At 38.0% G+C, this 18,065-nt stretch overlaps 1 protein-coding gene across 1 annotated transcript in view; it reads left to right on the forward strand.

Moving 5' to 3' along the window:
- Positions 1-5,147: 5,147 nt before the first annotated feature.
- LOC114637072 (OX-2 membrane glycoprotein-like) overlaps positions 5,148-18,065 on the forward strand; it is a 25,839-nt gene continuing 12,921 nt past the window's right edge. The window contains exons 1-4 of the mRNA XM_028785209.1: positions 5,148-5,175; positions 7,490-7,828; positions 8,474-8,773; positions 17,621-17,729. Coding sequence (XP_028641042.1) covers positions 5,148-5,175; positions 7,490-7,828; positions 8,474-8,773; positions 17,621-17,729 — 776 coding nt within the window. The remainder of the gene's footprint in view (positions 5,176-7,489; positions 7,829-8,473; positions 8,774-17,620; positions 17,730-18,065) is intronic.

Consider the following 18,065-nt stretch of genomic DNA (forward strand, 5'->3'; position numbering starts at 1 on the left):
AGAGAAACCAAGATCTTCCATGACAAAACCAAATTTACACAATATCTTCACACAAATCCAGCACTTCAAAGGACAATTGATGGAAAACTCCAACACAAAGAGGGAAACTACAACCTAGAAAAAGCAAGAAAGAAATCTTCCAACAAATCCTAAAGAAGATAGCTACACAAACATAATTCCACCTTTAATAACAAAAATAACAGGAAGCCACAATCATTTTTCCTTAATATCTCTTAACATCAATGGACTCAATTCTCCAGTAAAAAGACACAAACTATCAGACTGGATACACGAACAGGACCCAGAATTTTGCTGCATACAAGAAACGCACCTCAGTAACAAAAACAGACACTACCTCAGAGTAAAAGAATGGAAAACAATTTTCCAAGCAAATGGTCCCAAGAAACAAGCTGGAGTAGCCATTCTACTATTAAATAAAATCGACTTTCAACCAAAAGAAATAAAAAAAGATAAGGAAGGACACTTCATACTCTATCAAAGGAAAAAATCTACCAAGATGAATGTTCAATTCTGAATATCTATCCTCCAAATGCAAGGGCACCCACATGCATAAAAGAAACTTTACTAAAGCTCGAAGCACACATTGCACCTCCCACAATAATAGTGGGGGATTTCAATACCCCACTCTCAGCAATGGTCAGATGATGGAAACAGAAACTAAACAGAGACACAATGAAATTAACAGAAGTTATGAACCAAATGGATCTAACAGATATCTATAGAACATTTCATTCTAAAACAAAAGAATATAACTTTTTTCATCACCTCATGGTACTTTCTCTAAAATAGACCATATAATTGGTCACAAAATAGGCTTCAACAGATACAAGAAAATTGAAATAATCCCTTGCATCCTATCAGATCACCACAGACAAAGGCTGGTCTTCAATAATGACAAAAACAGTGGAAAGCCCACATGCATGTGGAAACTGAACAATGCTCTACTCAATGATGACTTGGTCAAGGAAGAAATAAAGAAAGAAATTAAAGACTTTTTAGAATTTAATGAAAATGAGGACACATCGTACCAAAATTTGTGGGACTACATGAAAGCAGTTCTAAGAGGAAAACTCATAGCTCTAAGTGCCTACAAAAAGAAACTGGACTAAGAATACACTAACAACTTGACAGCACACCTAAAAGCTCTAGAACAAAAAGAAGCAAATACACCCAAGAGGAGTAGACAGCAGGTAATAATCAAACTCAGGGCTGAAATCAACCAAGTAGAAACAAAAAGAACTATATAAAGTATCAAGAAAACCAGGAGCTGGTTCTTTGAGAAAATCAACAAGATATATAAACCCTTAACCAGACTAACCAGAGGGCCACAGAGACAGTATCCAAATTGATAAAATCAGAGCTGAAAAAGGAGACATAACAACGGAAACTGAGGAAATTCAAAAAATCAACAGATCCTACTACAAAAGCCTATACTCAACAAAGCTAGAAAATCTGGATGAAGTGGACAATTTTCTAGACAGATACCGGGTACCCAGGTTAAATCAGGAGCAAATAAACCATCTATATGGTTCTATAACCCCTAAAGAAACAGCAGTCATTAAAAGTCTCCCCACCAAAAAAAAAGCCCAGGACCAGATGATTTTAGTGCAGAATTCTATCAGACCTTCATGGAAGACCTAATACCAATTTTCTTCAAACTATTCCACAAAATAGAAACAGAAGGAACACTACCCAATTCATTCTATGAAACTACAATCACACTCATACCTAAACTTCACAAAGACCCAACTAAGAAAGAAAACTTCAGACCAATCTCCCTTATGAGTATTGATGGAAAAGTACTCAATAAAATCCTTGCAAACCGAATCCAAGAACACATCAAAACAATCACCCATCGTGATCAAGTGGGCTTTATCTCAGGAATGCAGGGATGGTTCAATATTAGGAAATCCATCAATGAAATCCACTATATAAACAAATTAAAAGAAAAAAACCACATGATCATCTCACTAGATGCTGAGAAAGTATTTGACAAAATTCAACATCCCTTCATGATAAAAGTCTTGGAAAGATCAGGAATTCAAGGGCCATACCTAAACATAGTAAAAGCAATATACAGCAAGCCAGTAGCAAACATCAAACTAAATGGAGAGAAACTTGAAGCAATTCACTAAAATCAGGGACTAGACAAGGCTGCCTACTTTCTCCCTACCTATTCAATATAGTACTGGAAGTCCTAGCCAGAGTAATTAGACAACAAAAGGAAGTCAAAGGGATACAAATAGAAAAGGAACAAGTCAAAATTTCATTATTTGCAAATGATATGGCAGTATACTTAAGTGACCCTAAAGCTTTCACCAGAGAACTCCTAAACCTGATAAACAACTTCAGCAAAGTGGCTGGATATAAAATCAACTCAAACAAATCAGTAGCCTTCCTCTACTAAAAGGATAAACAGGCTGAGAAAGAAATTAGGGAAATGACATCCTTCACAATAGTCACAAACAATGTAAAATACCTTGGTGTGAATCTAACCAAGCAAGTGAAAGATCTGTATGACAAGGACGTCAGGTCTCTGAAAAAAGAAATTCAAGAAGGTCTCACAAGATGGAAAGATCTCCCATGCTCATGGATTGGTAGGATTAATATAGGAAAAAATGGTCACCTTGACAAAAACAATCTACAGATTCAATGCAATCCCCATCAAAATTCCAACTCAATTCTTTACAGAGATAGAAAGAGCAATTTGCAAATGAATTTGGAATAACAAAACCACAGGTTAGTGAGAACTATTTTCAACAATAAAAGAACTTCTAGGAGAAAAACCATACCTGATCTCAAGCTGTAGTACAGAGCAATAGTGATAAAAACTGCATGATATTGGTACAGAGACAATCAGGAAGATCAATGGAATAGAATTGAAGACCCAGAAATGAACCCACACACCTATGGTCACTTGATCTTTGACAAAGTAGCTAAAACTGTCCAGTGGAAAAAAAAGACAGCATTTTCTAAAAATGTGCTGGTTCAACTGGAGGTCAGCATGTAGAAGAATACAAATCAATCCATTCTTATCTCCTTGTACAAAGCTCCAGTCTAAGTGGATAAAGGACCTCCACATAAAACCAGATACACTGAAACTAATAGAAGAGAGGGTGGAGAAGACTCTCCAATACCTGGGCACAGGGGAAAAGTTCCTGAATAGAACACCAATGGCTTATGCTCTAAGATCAAGAATTGACAAATGGGACCTCATAAAATCGCAAAGCTTCTGTAAGGCAAAGGACACTGTCAATAGGACAAAACAGCAACCAACAGATTGGGAAAAGATCTTTACCAATCCCACATCCAACAGAGGGCTAATATGCAATATATACAAAGAACTCAAGAAATTAGACTCCAGACAACCAAATAACCCTATTAAAAATGGAGTAGAGAGCTAAACAAAGAATTCTCAACTGAGGAAACTCGAACGGCTGAGAAGTACCTAAAGAAATGTTCAATATCCTTAGTCATCAGGGAAATGCAAATCAAAACAACCCTGAGATTCCACCTCACACCAGTCAGAATGGCTAAAATCAAAAACTCAGGTAATAGCAGATGCTGGCAAGGATGCGGAGAAAGAGGAGCACTCCTCCATTGTTGGTGAGGTTGCAAGATGGTACAACCCCTCTGGAAATCAGTCTGGAGGTTCTTCAGAAAATTGGACATAGCATTACCTGAGGACCCAGCTATACCACTCCTGGGCACATACTCAGAAGATGCTCCAACATATAACAAGGACACAAGCTCCACTATGTTCATAGAAGCCTTATTTATAATAGCCAGAAGCTGGAAAGAACCCAGATGTCCTTCAACAGAGGGATGGATACAGAAAATGTGGTACATTTACACAATGGAGTATTATTCAGCTATTAAAAAACAATGAATTCATGAAATTCTTAGGCAAATGGATGGAACTAGAAAATATCATCCTGAGTAAGGTAACCCAATCACAAGAAAACACACATGGTATACACTCACTGATAACTGGATATTAGTCCAAAAGCTCACAATACCCAAGATACAACTCACAGACCACATGAAGCTCACAAAGAAGGAAGACCAATTGTGGGTGCTTTGGTCCTTCTTAGAAGGAGTAGCAAAATACTCCTGGGAGCAAATATGGAGCCAAAGAGTGGAACAGAATCTGAAGGAGGGGTTGTCTGGAGACTATTCCACCTGGATATCCATCCTATGTGCAGTCACCAAAGGTAGACGCTGATGTAGATGTCAGGAAGTGCATGCTGACAGGAGTCTGATATAGCTGTCTCCTTAGAGGTTTGCCAGAGCCTGACAAATACAGAGGCAGATGCTCACAGCTAACGATTGAACTGATCATGGGGTTCCCAATGGAGGAGTAAGAGAGAAGAGTGAAGGAGCTGAAAGAGTTTGTGGTCCCATGGGGAAAGCCACAATACCAACCAACCAGAGCTCCCAGGGCCTAAACCACCAGCCTGTGAGCACATAGGGGGAGACCCATGGCTCCAGCTCTATATGTAGGGGAGGATGACAGTGTCAGACATAGGTGGAACAGGAAGTCCTTGGTCCACTGATGCCCCAGTATGGGGGAATTCGTGGTGGGGAGGTGGGAGTGGGTGGGTGGGTCGAGCACATCCTCATAGAACCAAGAGGAGGGGGATTCTATGGGGGTTCCTTGATAAGGTGGGGGAAAGGGGGGAAAGGAGATCACATCTGAAATGTAAATAAAATATCCAATACAAAAAAAAGGATAAAAGTTCAAAAGCAGGGGCTGGAGAGATAGCTCAGTGGTTAAGAGCACTAGCTATTCTTCCAAAGGTCATGAGTTCAATTCCCAGCAACTGCATGGTGCCTCACAACTTTGTATAATTGGATCCTATGCCATCTCTGGTGTGTCATTTTATATATGGTCACATACATAAAATAAATAGATAAATCTTTTGAAAAATCAAAAGAACTCAAACAGGTGCTGATAGCGCATGGGTTAATGAATAACCTTGCTTTGGTGTGTGTGGGGGAAATAGGAGAATATTACAGTCTCCCTTGGAAGTTCAGCTAGGAAACAAGGTATTGTGACTGTTAGTGAAGACTTCCCACCAACAAATGCAATGGACTTTTTCCTCCATTGCATTCTCCATCTCTTAATGCTCCCTCTCTGTGCACAAGAATCAGGTAATTCTATTTTCTTTTGCAGATATTTATCTGGAAATCAATGGTAAATAAATACTACCTTGCAGGCCATTTACTATTTCACAAGTAGTTAAGAGGGATGTGTGCTTGGTTCTGTGTGTTAATCATAGATGTACATAAACTCACAGCTAGCAAATCGTGTAGTGTGAACATATTTGAAACAATGACAATAGAAAATGGGGGAAAGGGTGTGAATGACAGTGGACACATAGCTCCAGAGGTGTCCACACCTTGCTGAAACTAGATAGTTTCCTGTAAATATGTCTGTTCTATATAAGTGTAAAGGTAGCAGTCCTGCTAGACACAACAGATCTCTTTACAACATCTGTCTGTTTCTTGGAACTGTGGCTGTGTTCACAGTTGAGTAGCATACCTGTTTAAATTTGAGACTGACTTGTCTCAAGACTCTTCATGTTCATTAAGATGTTTTTGTTATATAATCTGTTTTATGTATTTGTCTATCATTGTAAGCTGACCTAATTTAAGAATTTATGTAATATCATCCTATTATTTTCTGCTCATACTGAGTGACTAAAAAATGGCATTTAAACTATCAGTTTTTTTTCATATTTAGGTGATTATATACATCTATGATGAACCTTTACGAATTGGGTTTAGTGGTCTACAGAGATTGCTCAGTGGTTAAGAGTGAAGAGCAAACAATACTTTCTTGGAGGACCCCAGTTCTATTGGAAGCACCCACATCACCAGGCTCATAAGTACCTACCTATCAAGCTCCAGGGGATCTAAAGCCCCCTTATCTTCTTTTGATACTCAAGGGCACATATCCCCACTACAAGCATAATTAAAAACCTAGACTATAATCTTTAAAGAAGATATTTGAGGAGAGGAATCAAAACAACATGGTTAACTCAAAAGAGGGGTTAACATACTGTTGCTGAAGTCAAGAAGCTCTTGGTAAAAGGAGCCTGGTAAAGCTGTCCCCTGAAAGGCTCTACCAGAGCCTGACCAATATAGATGCAGATGCTCACAGCCAACCATTAGATCAAGCATGGGGACCCTAATAGATGAGATAGGGGAAAGACTGAAGGAGCTGAAGGGGATTGCAACCCCATAGGAAGAACAATATCAACCAACCAGACCCCCAGAGCTCCCAGGGACTAAACTACCAACCAAAGAGTACAATGGAATGACTCATGGCTCCAGCTGCATATCTAGCTGAGGATGACCTTATCTGGCATCATTCGAAGGGGAGGCCCTTGGTCCTGTACAAGATCAATGTCCCATCATACAAGAATGCTAGGGCTGTGAGGCAGGAGTGGGTGGGGAAGCACCCCCATAGAAGCAGGGAGAAGGAGAGTGGGGGAAGGGCTTATGAAGGGGAAACTGGAAAGGGGGATAACATTTGAAATGTAAATAAATAAAATAACCAATTAAAAAAGAAAAGAAAAGAAGGGGCTGAGGTTTAATGATAAAGCTTTTTATTAGCACAAAGGCAACCCCTAGCACCAGTAAAGAATGAGTTAGTAAATAAAATGCATAATGAGAAAGATCTCTCTCATTGTATAGTTCTGACTATAAAGAGAAAGGGAACCTGGGAACAAATGCTGATAAGGGGCTATGCTGTGTAGAAACTGTTACAGAATCAGTGGTGAACAGCTTGATTCTTTCTTTCTTCCTTTTATCCTTCCTTCCTTCCTTCCTTCCTTCCTTCCTTCCTCTCTCTCTCTCTTTCTCTCTCTCTTTCTTTCTCCTTCCTTCCTTCCCTCCTCCTCCATTTATTTATTTATTTATTTATTTATTTATTTATTTATTTATTTATATTGCTAATTTGGGTTTTCTCGTGTAAATAACCTTTCCCTAAAGGCAAGGAACAAACTACTTATGAAAACTAAACTATTTGAAGTGGTTTTAACTGTCAGATGACCTTGTGTTCTTATTTGATTCAACCCTGTGTTAGTTAAGGCTGTTATGGAGATGAAAATGCTGAGTTCCAGGAAAGTAAAATCATGCTAGAAGACCTCAGTCCTACAGATCAGCTCATGTAAAACATGAGCCCAGAACATCCTGATGAACAGAGAGTTTCTCTAACAAATGTGCCTCATGTATTTAAGAGGCTCCTTGTGATTTTGTGAAGCTTAGTTTCCATGCAGTTTTGGAAAACAATTTGATACAAACTTGCTTGTAGTCACATCCTCAGCCTAGAGTGTGTCATTTCCTATTGTGTAGAAGAGGCAAATAAAATGGTGACCATAAGGGCAAAGAGAAATGTTGTTATGTCCTCTGGGGTAGTACGCATCTATATTTTCCTTAACGCTGAACCTCATTTTTTCAGAGTCTTCACAGAGAATAAAGCATAAGAATTATGAAACAGCTGTCCTGGGAAGAAACGTGACCCTCTTCTGCAACTTGACAAATCTGGCAAATGTTTTGCAAGTTACCTGGCAGAAAATCCAAGGCTCTTTGCCTCATAATATTGGCACTTACAGCCATAAATATGGAGAAAAGATTCTCTCACCATATGTAAACAGGCTGCAGTGCAAGTTCCTGGAACCCAGTGTCTCCTTCATGACTATCCAAGGAGTGACATTTGAAGATGAAGCCTGCTACAAGTGTCTGTTTAACACTTTTCCACAAGGCAGCCATGGAGTACAAACCTGCCTTACCATTTTAAGTATATAACCTTTTCCTCAAGGGTCCCATTATTATACATCATGGAGTTATAGTTCTCAAGGACGTTGTCCAGAAAAAGAAAGTTATACAATAAAAAGCTGATGATGATTAATCCAACTTATTTAGACAGAAGAAAAATAACAGAGACCAATGGACATGGTGCACTCAGACAGCACCATCTCCTACCTCACGTCATTTCTGTAAACTATGCTGCAGTGCATTTAGTGGAGAAATCCCAGAAGGGTATCAGAATGTTGTCACTAAATGGAGAAGAAGATGTGAGAAAAGATAGAGAACCCAGAGAAGAAGAGTGGAAGGTGAAAGCTAAGGGAATTATTATTCCCCACTCTTCAAATAAGCAAAGTCACAGTACTAGTAACATGAGTTCCGTATTAGGCTATTATGTAAAGTGCTGAGGATGCGTGTAATAAAATTTATAGATGTATGGAAGTTGAAACATCAGTCAGTGGGCAGAGGAAACGATATTGGAGGTTTTGTTACATCAGTCAGGAGGTATCAGATAGGGATGAGTTTTCAGCATTTGTGTGTCATATAGAAATTGGGGGACATGCCATGCTCTCACAGCAGAGGATTTAGGATGACTTGCTTTTGTAGTAGTAATTTTGTTTCCCTCTGTTTGCCTCAGCTGTATCTGAGCTAGTAACTGAACTGCAGTCTGCCCCTGGCTCTGAAGATCTTCATAATCTCCATTGTTCAGCTGTGGGAAAGCCTGCTCCCAGGATCTCCATTTACCCTTCACAAGTGGCAGTGCACCCACCACAAGAGTACTTTTCTCAGAACGCCAATGCCACAGTGACTGTCACTAAAATCTACAACATCTCTTTGAAAACTGCGAGGTCCCTAGGTCTCCGGGACCTGGTTGTGTCCATGACTCACCCCGTGAGATACGAAGAGAAGATAGTCCCTCTGCCAGTCAATCAAACAAGTAAGTAAAAGCGACAATGAAGTTAAAGGGGACAGCTGATGCTGGGGAAACAACTTAGTCTTGTAAAATGTTTATCATGAAAGTACAGAGCCCAAGTTTGATGCCCACATAAAAAGCCTGTTGTGGATGTGTGCTTTTAATTCCATCACTGAATAGGCAAGCAGAAGTAAATCCTGAGGACTCACTCACTGGCCAAAAAGTCTAGAATAATCAGTAATCCTCTGCTCTCAGTTAAATTCTCTAAGATAAATAAAATAATGTTAACAAAACCATAAGTTGGGATAGCTTTTCTGGTTTCTCTCTGGCTTCCATAGTATGTACATGTACACACATATACCCATACTCAAGCAAGCACATACTTACACATGCACAGACCTACACATACATATACACACATGAAAGAAAGAGGAAATATTTATCTTTAAAAAACCTATTATGAAAAGTATTCATACAAGTCAGCTATTTTTGAAGAAGTAAATCAGTATGAAGTACACATATGATTAAGGAATCAATAAAGACAGGCACTGTAGCACACACTTTAATCCCTTCACTTGGGAGGTAGAAGCTCAAGGATCTCTTTGGGTTCAGAGGTAGCAGGTCTATATAGTGAGTACCAAAATAACTGGTGCTGTAGAGGGAGATGCTATTTAAAAAAATAAATCAAAGATTGTGGACACTCTCCACCTTAACCCTGCATGCTGCAACAGGATTCATTAAATATACACACTATTTGCCTTACTGTGTTTGTTGTTTGTTTGTTTGTTTTTCATTCATAGTTTTGTTTTTGATTTTTCTTTGAGTCAATGATAGCCATTTTTATTTTTCTGTCATATACTGTTTAAGAAAAAACCTTTTTCATAACATTTCAATTAATCTTAGGTAGTTTTGTTCTTTTCATCAATTTGGTGACAGCCATTCACTTTTCCTGACTTTAAAATTTTATGTTTTTAATTAATTAACTAATTTATTTATTTTGTCTCTCGTATATTACATCTCAACCACAGTTTCCCCTCCCATCTTTCCTCTTATTCTCTCTCCTTCAATTCTACTCCTCCTCCATGTTTCTTTAGAAAAGAGCAGGCTTCCCAGGGATAGCAACCAAACACAGCGTACGAGAGTACAATAAGACCAGGCACAGACGCTCATATCAAGGCTGGTTCATATCAACCCGGTAGGAAGAAAAGGGTTCCAAAAACAGGCAAAAGAGTCAGAGGTAGCCCTGAGTCCCACAACAACCCTAAGCTACACAACCATAGCATGTATGCAGAGGACCTAGTACAGACTCATGCAGGCCCCAGATTGTGAGCTTCTATAAGCCCTGGGTAGTTGATTCTGTGGGACATGTTCTTCTGATGTTCTTGACTCCTTTGACTCCTACCAGCCTCCCTTCTTTATTCCATGAGATTCCCAGAGCTTTGTTCAGTGTTTCCCTGTAGGTCTCTGCATCAGCTTCTAACAGTTGCTGGATGAAACCTCTCTGATGACGACTATGCTAGGCTGAGGTCTACAAGGAATACTCTTCTTGTCTAAATGAGTATATTGTATTATGACATTTTAAAACAAAGTGAATTTCTGTGGTTTTCTTTCCTCCCATTTTCCCCATGCCTTTCCCAGGTGCGACCTACCTTATAGCCAGCCACCTCACTTTTGATTTATCCTCTTCCAGGACTCACAGGTCTGTGTCCCCACACCGTGATCCCACCTCATCACCTAATAAGATTACTCCCTCATTCTCTTTTCCAGATTTTTTAAAGACTTTAACCACAATTAGGCACACACACACACACACACACACACACACACACACACACACGGAGTCTAGATTCCACATATGAGGCAGAAATGAGGCAGAACATAAGGGTTTGGTCATTCTGAGTTTGTTTTTACCTTGCTTAATGTTCATGCTTTTCATGAATTCTACAAATTCCATGATTTTATATTTGATCTGCAACTGAATAATATCACATTACATATTATATACCATATTTTTGTTAGTCATTCATCTGTTGATGAACATCTTAGCTGTGACTATAGCAGCAATAAGCATGGACATAAAAGTATGGTAGAATCTCTATGGTAGAATCTGAAGTCCTTGGGATACACGGGAGTGTACAGCTGGATTATTTGGTAATTCTCTTATTAATTTCTTGTGGAGCCTCAAAAGCAATTTCCAAAGTATTTGTAGCTCCGCTAGCAGTGAGTAAGCATTTTCCCCACACTATCTTGAACACTAGTTGTTATATTCTTATTTTCATTTGGGGGGTGGTGGTGTTGAGACTGGGTCTCACTATGTAGTTCTAGCTGTCCTGGAAATCCCTATTTATACGAAGCTGGCCTTGAACTCACAGAGATCTGCTTGCCTGTGCTTCTGAAATGCTTGGATTAAAGGCATGCACCATTATACCTGGCTAGTCAGATTTTTTTCTTTTCTTTTTAAGTTTTTATTAGTCATTTGTTTGCATCTGAAATGATATCCCACTTCCCCATTGCCCTCTTCAACAACACCCCATCCCATGATATCCCACTTCCCGGTTTCCATCCTCCCACCCCACATCTGTCCTCCCCCTCCCTTTTGACTGTTTGAGAGTACTCTCCCACCCATCCACACTCTCCCACCCCACTGCTCCCTACTCTGGACCAAACCTCCCCAGGACCAAAGGCCTCCCCTCTCATTGCTGTCGGGGCAGGCCATCCTCTGCTACATATGTATCTAGTGCCAAAGATCCCTTTAGGTACACTCCTTGGTTGGTGCTCTAGTCTCTGGGGGAACTGTGTGGTCAGGCCAACCTATGTTGTTCTTACAATGGGGTTGCAATCCCCCTCCACTCCTCCAGTCCTTCTGCCAGCTCTCCTACCAGGTTCCCTGAGTTCAGCCTGATGGTTGGCTCCAAGCATCCACCTCAGCATTGGTCAGTTGTTGGCCGGCCCTCCCCAGGAACTGCCACACTTAGTTCCAATTGTTTTTAATAACTTTGTTTTCATGAAACTTACACACTATACAATTAATTCATTGATAGTATGGAAGTCAATTACTTTTAACATATTTACAAAGTTCACAGTCATTAGTAAGAACATCATAGAACATCTCAATGTGCCAAGGTCTTTCCCCCCCTTGGCAATTTGTTTTCATTAAGATAGAAGTCAGCATATTAGAGCATATAATTTGTAGGTTGTTGGTGTTTTCTAATTGCTTTGCAATAATCTTGGATATCTAATTACAGAACATATCCACCACTTCCTGAAGAAACCAAACACCTTTTGCAGTGGCAAAAATTCCCAATGAATGAAGCAAGTGGTTTTTCCACTGCCTGGCAGCCACTAATTTATTTTCTGTGCTGATGGATTTATTGACTGTGGTTACTTCCTTTAAATGCAATACTACTGTATGTAGCTATTTGGGAGTGTTTGCTTTCACATATTGAGTTCTTAGTGTTTAGCCATGTGGTGCCATGTATCAATAATTCAATTTCCATGAGTCTCTAAGTATTCTCTGGTACAGATGCACCACTCTTCATTTACCAATTCATCAGTTGACTGTTTGACTTATTTATATTTCTGACTGCTGTGAAAAATTCCTCTTGAGCATTTGTGCACAAAGTTTTATATAAACATATATTTATATTTTTCAGCTTCCTGGTAATAATGAACCCAGAAGTGCATTTGTGGGTTATATGATAGATAAAATGTCCAATTTTTTCAACAGCTGCCAGAGGTCAAATATTTTAAGTTCCTAACAGCCATGTAAGTCTATTTGGGTTTTGTTTATATCACTGCCAATATTTATTATTCTGTGTTCAAAACCAATTATAGCCATATAATAGGTAGGAAGGGTATTTTATGTAATACTCCATATGTTTTAATGCTAACTATCAAATCCTCATGTTCCCACTTCAAGAAAGTAGGAACATATGTATACATATGTATATGTATATGCATATATATGCATATATATGTATGTATATGTATATGTATATATATATTTGTAGTAATTATTTAAAATTGGCCTCTGGTCCAGCCGACTATCTAAGCTGCGGCGACTCTGCCTAGCTCAGGTGCTATGTTTTTCGGCCGGAGGCCACGTGCACGCAGCAGCTAGAAACAGCCAGTCAGAAACACCAGCCCTGCCACCGACGAGACACCAGAGTGAGAGATGGCTCTGCCAATATTCCATGCTGTCTCCGCAAAGATGAGCATTGCCCAGACCATTCCGCCATCCATGCAGGCCCAGTAAGAAAATGAGACTCTAATTCTTATAGATTAATCAAAGGCTTTATATGCTTGATAATGATTAATAACAAGATGACCATACAAAGACAGTTGTATCCCAATTAGCTAGCCTAATTATAAGTTGCTCCCCATGACTGCTCTCCATACCTGTGTAGTACTCCATCCTCCTACATCTCTGCTCTCTCTAGCTCCTCCTCTTCCTTTTCCTCTTCCTCTCCTAATTCCTCCTCTTCCTCTCCTTACTCCTCCCACCTTAGCTCCTCCTACGATGTATCATATATACATAGACATATACATACATGTATACGTATATCATACTTATATTTCATATAAGAATGAGAAACTCATTCATATACATGATATGAATATGATATATATTTCATATGAGTGAAATTGTGTACATAAAATTTTATAGCGAATAGTTTTATAATATCGTCTTCCAAATGATATTTACTTTTCTGTGTCTGAGTGTTTATGTTAGGAATAGTTTTCTCAATCTTGTTGACAATAAAAAAGGAAGGTCTGGAGCTATGGCTCAGTGAGACAATGCTTGTTTCCCATGGGGAGGGCTCTGGGTTTGCTCTCTAGCCCTGAAAATAAAAAAGGAAATATATGTTTAAGTCCTTGAAAAGCAAGGCCTTTCTGTTTCATTCCTGTTTCCTGGACTGTTAACTATGGAGACTTAATCCAGTAGACACCATGGCTCTTTGCCTGGACAATATTTACCTCCAGGTTTTATTGTTCAGTGTGATTGCTGATATTTCCACTGGGTTTTCAGCTGCCCAGTTTTAACTTTGAACTTTTTAGCTAGTGCCTTCTTGGTGAAATGTGTTTCTAAATGTCGAGTTTGACACGTGGATGGTGATTTCTCTTACTAGCTCTATGGCCGATGGACTCATGATATGTTCAATTTTTTAAACTAATTTATTCAGATCTTCTTAATATTTACACAGAGAAGCTCAGGTTCAAGCTAACTAGGTGACTTTTGAACTTAAGGCATCCCTTATTATTCACTTGCAAAACAACCACTTTGATTATTTTACAACTCTTTTTTCACACCAGCCTTTTTATTGTTTTACAACTTTATTTCCATGCTCTCTGATCTACATGGTTTTGTAATTCTGTTCATCAGTTGATGAGCTTTGAACCTCCATTTCCAGTAGTAGAAGACTGTAATTTTCAATCATCAGAGCCTTAGATTAAATGGTGGAGATTCTGGGTTTCTATTAACTGTTTTCTATCACTTCCTTCAAAAGAGTAATAACAATTTTGTTTGTATTCTAAAATCTGGCTTTATTTTGATAATCTCTCATGTTAGGGTAAATTTATGAACACAATATGGAGATACAGTTATGGTAATGGACTCATTCTTATATCTGACTCATAACATCTCATCATTCTATCCTAATTTTTTCTAATTATCTATACATTAACCCCCTTTTATGCACAGTTAATAGGATAATTTGTTTCTACCAATATTACCATTGTCGCCAAGCTAGTTTTACTGTGTTTCAAGCCTCCCAAGTCTTGTTCTGCCAGTTTGTTTCTTGTTCAAACTCATTAACACTACCAACACAATAAGGAGCATTGTCTCCATGATTAATCAAGATAATAGCAGTGGAAGTCACCCATTAAGAGCTTTGTCAATGACTATCTCTGTTAACAGGCTTGAGTAAATCATGGTATTGGTGATAATCAATAATTATTACCCTATATTGTGGATAATCTACTAATAGTAAACCTAGTATAAAAATAAAATAACATTTAAACATATCAGGAATATCCTAACAAAAATCACCAATGGCAAAACTTTTACAAATTAAAGGATTTTTCTGAGTTTTCAACAGTCAAGAGTATTAATGCAGTCTTCTCTCATATTCTCAACTCTACATTCTAAACTGGAAGAGAATTTGTACTTTCTTTCTAGTTATCTTTCAAGATGTATTTTGATTTACAACAAAATAAACTCCCTAGTACCGGGGAATTCTGGAGTAAGACAATCAACATTCACTATTTTTTATTGTTAAGAAGAAATGCCATTTCATAGCCTACAGAGCTGGTAACTATCTTCCCATGTGCTTTACTACATTGATATATGAACAAATTATTGGAACTATAAATACCTGTATGAAATAACTATCCTTGGATTGCTAGTGGCCACCAAAGCACTAAGCCGCAGGGTTTCATTAACTCTGTGCTGTCTGTAGATCATCACCTTTCCCTTTGAGCTTTGGAGTTTTGTATACCTTGATATTGATTTCTGGACATTTTTTCAATTTAGGGGATGTATTTCAGGTTTGAGAAAGGAAAACAGGCAACCATTCCAGTAAAATATTCCCCTTCTTAAGACCTTAGCCTTTGCAAAGCAAGGATTGCCAGTAGGTGAAATGTGTTACATGGGTTCACCTCCTCTGCTCTTTCCATGGAAACATCCTAGAATTTGAAACACACAGGTATGAAGAACCTGGAGTCTTCATATTTATTGAACATTATATGCCAAGCTCTGGGACCACCATTGAGATAAAACTCAGTTTTAATTATGAACAAATGACATATAAGGAGTGTCACTATCAGAATCTACAATAAAGAGATTCAAATTATTCCCCAAGGGAGAATAAGGCTTAGATGATTAAATACTAATACTAATTGTACTATGCTTGAGGTAACTGTAACAGTGCTTTCTGAATTCTAGAATAAAATCAAGGAAAATAGTTTCTTTCTACAAACTACACATTGATAAGACAAGCAGGTTATTGAAAATCAAAAGAAGGACAAGAAAGTTCTGTGCATTTCTCTTTCCATTTATACAGTACAAGCTGAAAGAGTTTCCAGGCCTCCACTTGGTGACACAGACTGCAGTAAACTTCTGGCTATCAGTCATGTTCCTACTCCTGTATATGACAGGTCTCATGAAATTACTATAACGAGAATGTGGTGAGAGACTGCAATGATATAATTTGGTTAATGAGACCTATTCTAATATTAGGATAGGATGACTGACAGCTGGATTCTATAAACTAGTGATAAATGTGTAACTTTCCCTTAATTTGGTCACATTAGCCCAGGAACCAAGAGAGTCACTAAGCATCAGTAAATTCTGAATGTACTCTCATTTCATGGATAATTTCCTCCAGTTCTTTCAATAGTTTCATTTTATAAGCAACTCATTAAACTACATTAAACAATCTAGGTTAGGTTTTTTTTTTTACTTGACCTTAATATCCATGATTTTTTTCTTTTCTTAATATTATCTGGGTTAGTGTATAAACATTTTCTTCAAGTTCTTCGATGGTACTTTCCTTTCTTTTGAGAAGCAAGCTTTAAATTTAAAATTTGTTTTTAGAAATTGTTCATTTTTATTAGTTAAGATACATATTAGGAAATCTCACACACATATCAATGAATTCTGATTCCTCTCCTCTCCGTTCTCATGTTTCTCCACTCCCATCATTCCATCCCACACCTCTTATTCCCATGGCTTACTCTTCCAGGTTCATGACTTTTGGTCTCATGACCCACTTATTTTAACCAAGGTTATCAGTGGCAATATCCACTGGAGACTGGGTGTCACCAGGGTATTGGATACACAACTTCAGGCAAGGTTTCCCCCTTTCCATGAATGACAGTTCAGCAGAAGGGGGTGAGGAGCCCCAAGTCCCTGTTCCACCCAGGCATGGAGGTTGGTGGACTAAAATTGCTTGTCCTTTCAAAGGCTTTGCTTCATTGCCTATTTTATGAGAGTTTTTTTTCTTTTCAGTTGTATCTGGGAATAATAGTGTGAAAGTCTTCTGTCATTTCCTTCACTAATTGTCTTCACTCTAGCCACCCATTCTTATGTTGTGTTATATGTTTTCTAAGTCTGTTTTCTCACACTGAAGGTCATGTCAATATTTTTGCTGCTTTTAATTTAACCATTTTATATTAATCTTGTTTTTAAAGATGCTCAGGAAATATTAGAGATAGGTATTTGTATTATGTTTGTTTATTGAAACTAAAGTTGGCCAGATCCTTTTGCTGGCCAATTCTCCTAACTCATAAAACTGGATTACATGAATTAAATGCCATAAGTATCTTCTATAAATCTATTCTCTATTTTATTATGGTTGATTTTAATTATTTACTAAAATGCAAATGTCAATAATAAGCAATCTATCAGTTCAGAAAAATGTTATGCCTTGCTTATTTTCATGTTAAATATTAGGGATGTGAATTTCTCATTCTGGTGAAATCCCATATGTATTTGTTAGAATTACCTTCAGAAAAGAGTTCATATTTCTGTGTTAAATTCTTTATGTTCAATCTCTTCTACCTATCTAAAATGGCTCTGTAGTGTCTTACTGAAAATGAATAGTAAAAGCTAGATAAAACCACATTGGTGCAGTCAAAGGAAAAGCCATAGTGCCTCACTGAAAAGCATGCACGTTCCTAATTATAAAGGCAAGTAGCAACTGCCATTTAGGATCTTATTTTTTATTTCACGATAATGACAAAGCCTCTTATGGAGTAAATCTGAATGTCAATTGAGCTGTAGCAAGACAAGAAAGATTTAGAAATTTAAGGCTCCAAGATAGCAGCTCAGTGTAACCAGAGAAATAATATGTTCTGGTTTGTGTTTTTCAGGTACCACAAATCCTTGTTTAAGCTGGAAGATAACTGCAACTGCATCCATCTTTTTATTTGTTCCATTCATCATCAGTGCTGTTTTCTATATTTATTTCCAAAAGAAAAGGTAAGATATAAGATAACGGGAAGTGACACAGACGTTAAGTACAAAATCTAGTTAATGCTAGTTGGGGATATTATGGGTTTTTTTTTTTAATTCTAAGGGATCTGGAAAAATCCATAATGAAGAGAATACTCAAGGAAAACTCTTTTCCATGTGCTGCACATTTTCTGACATCAGATGGTTATAAAAGTAGACTGTTGACAGCCATTTTTTAAGCAGTGAATTGAGTGTGAGATTTTTTTTTAAAGAATATATTTGTTTATTTTTATTTTATGTTTTTGTGTGTTTTGCTTCTCTCTCTCTCTCTCTCTCTCTCTCTCTCTCTCTCTCTCTCTCTCT

Source organism: Grammomys surdaster, unplaced genomic scaffold (assembly GCF_004785775.1).
Source record: "Grammomys surdaster isolate TR1022 unplaced genomic scaffold, NIH_TR_1.0 125167, whole genome shotgun sequence".
Classification (NCBI taxonomy): domain Eukaryota; kingdom Metazoa; phylum Chordata; class Mammalia; order Rodentia; family Muridae; genus Grammomys; species Grammomys surdaster.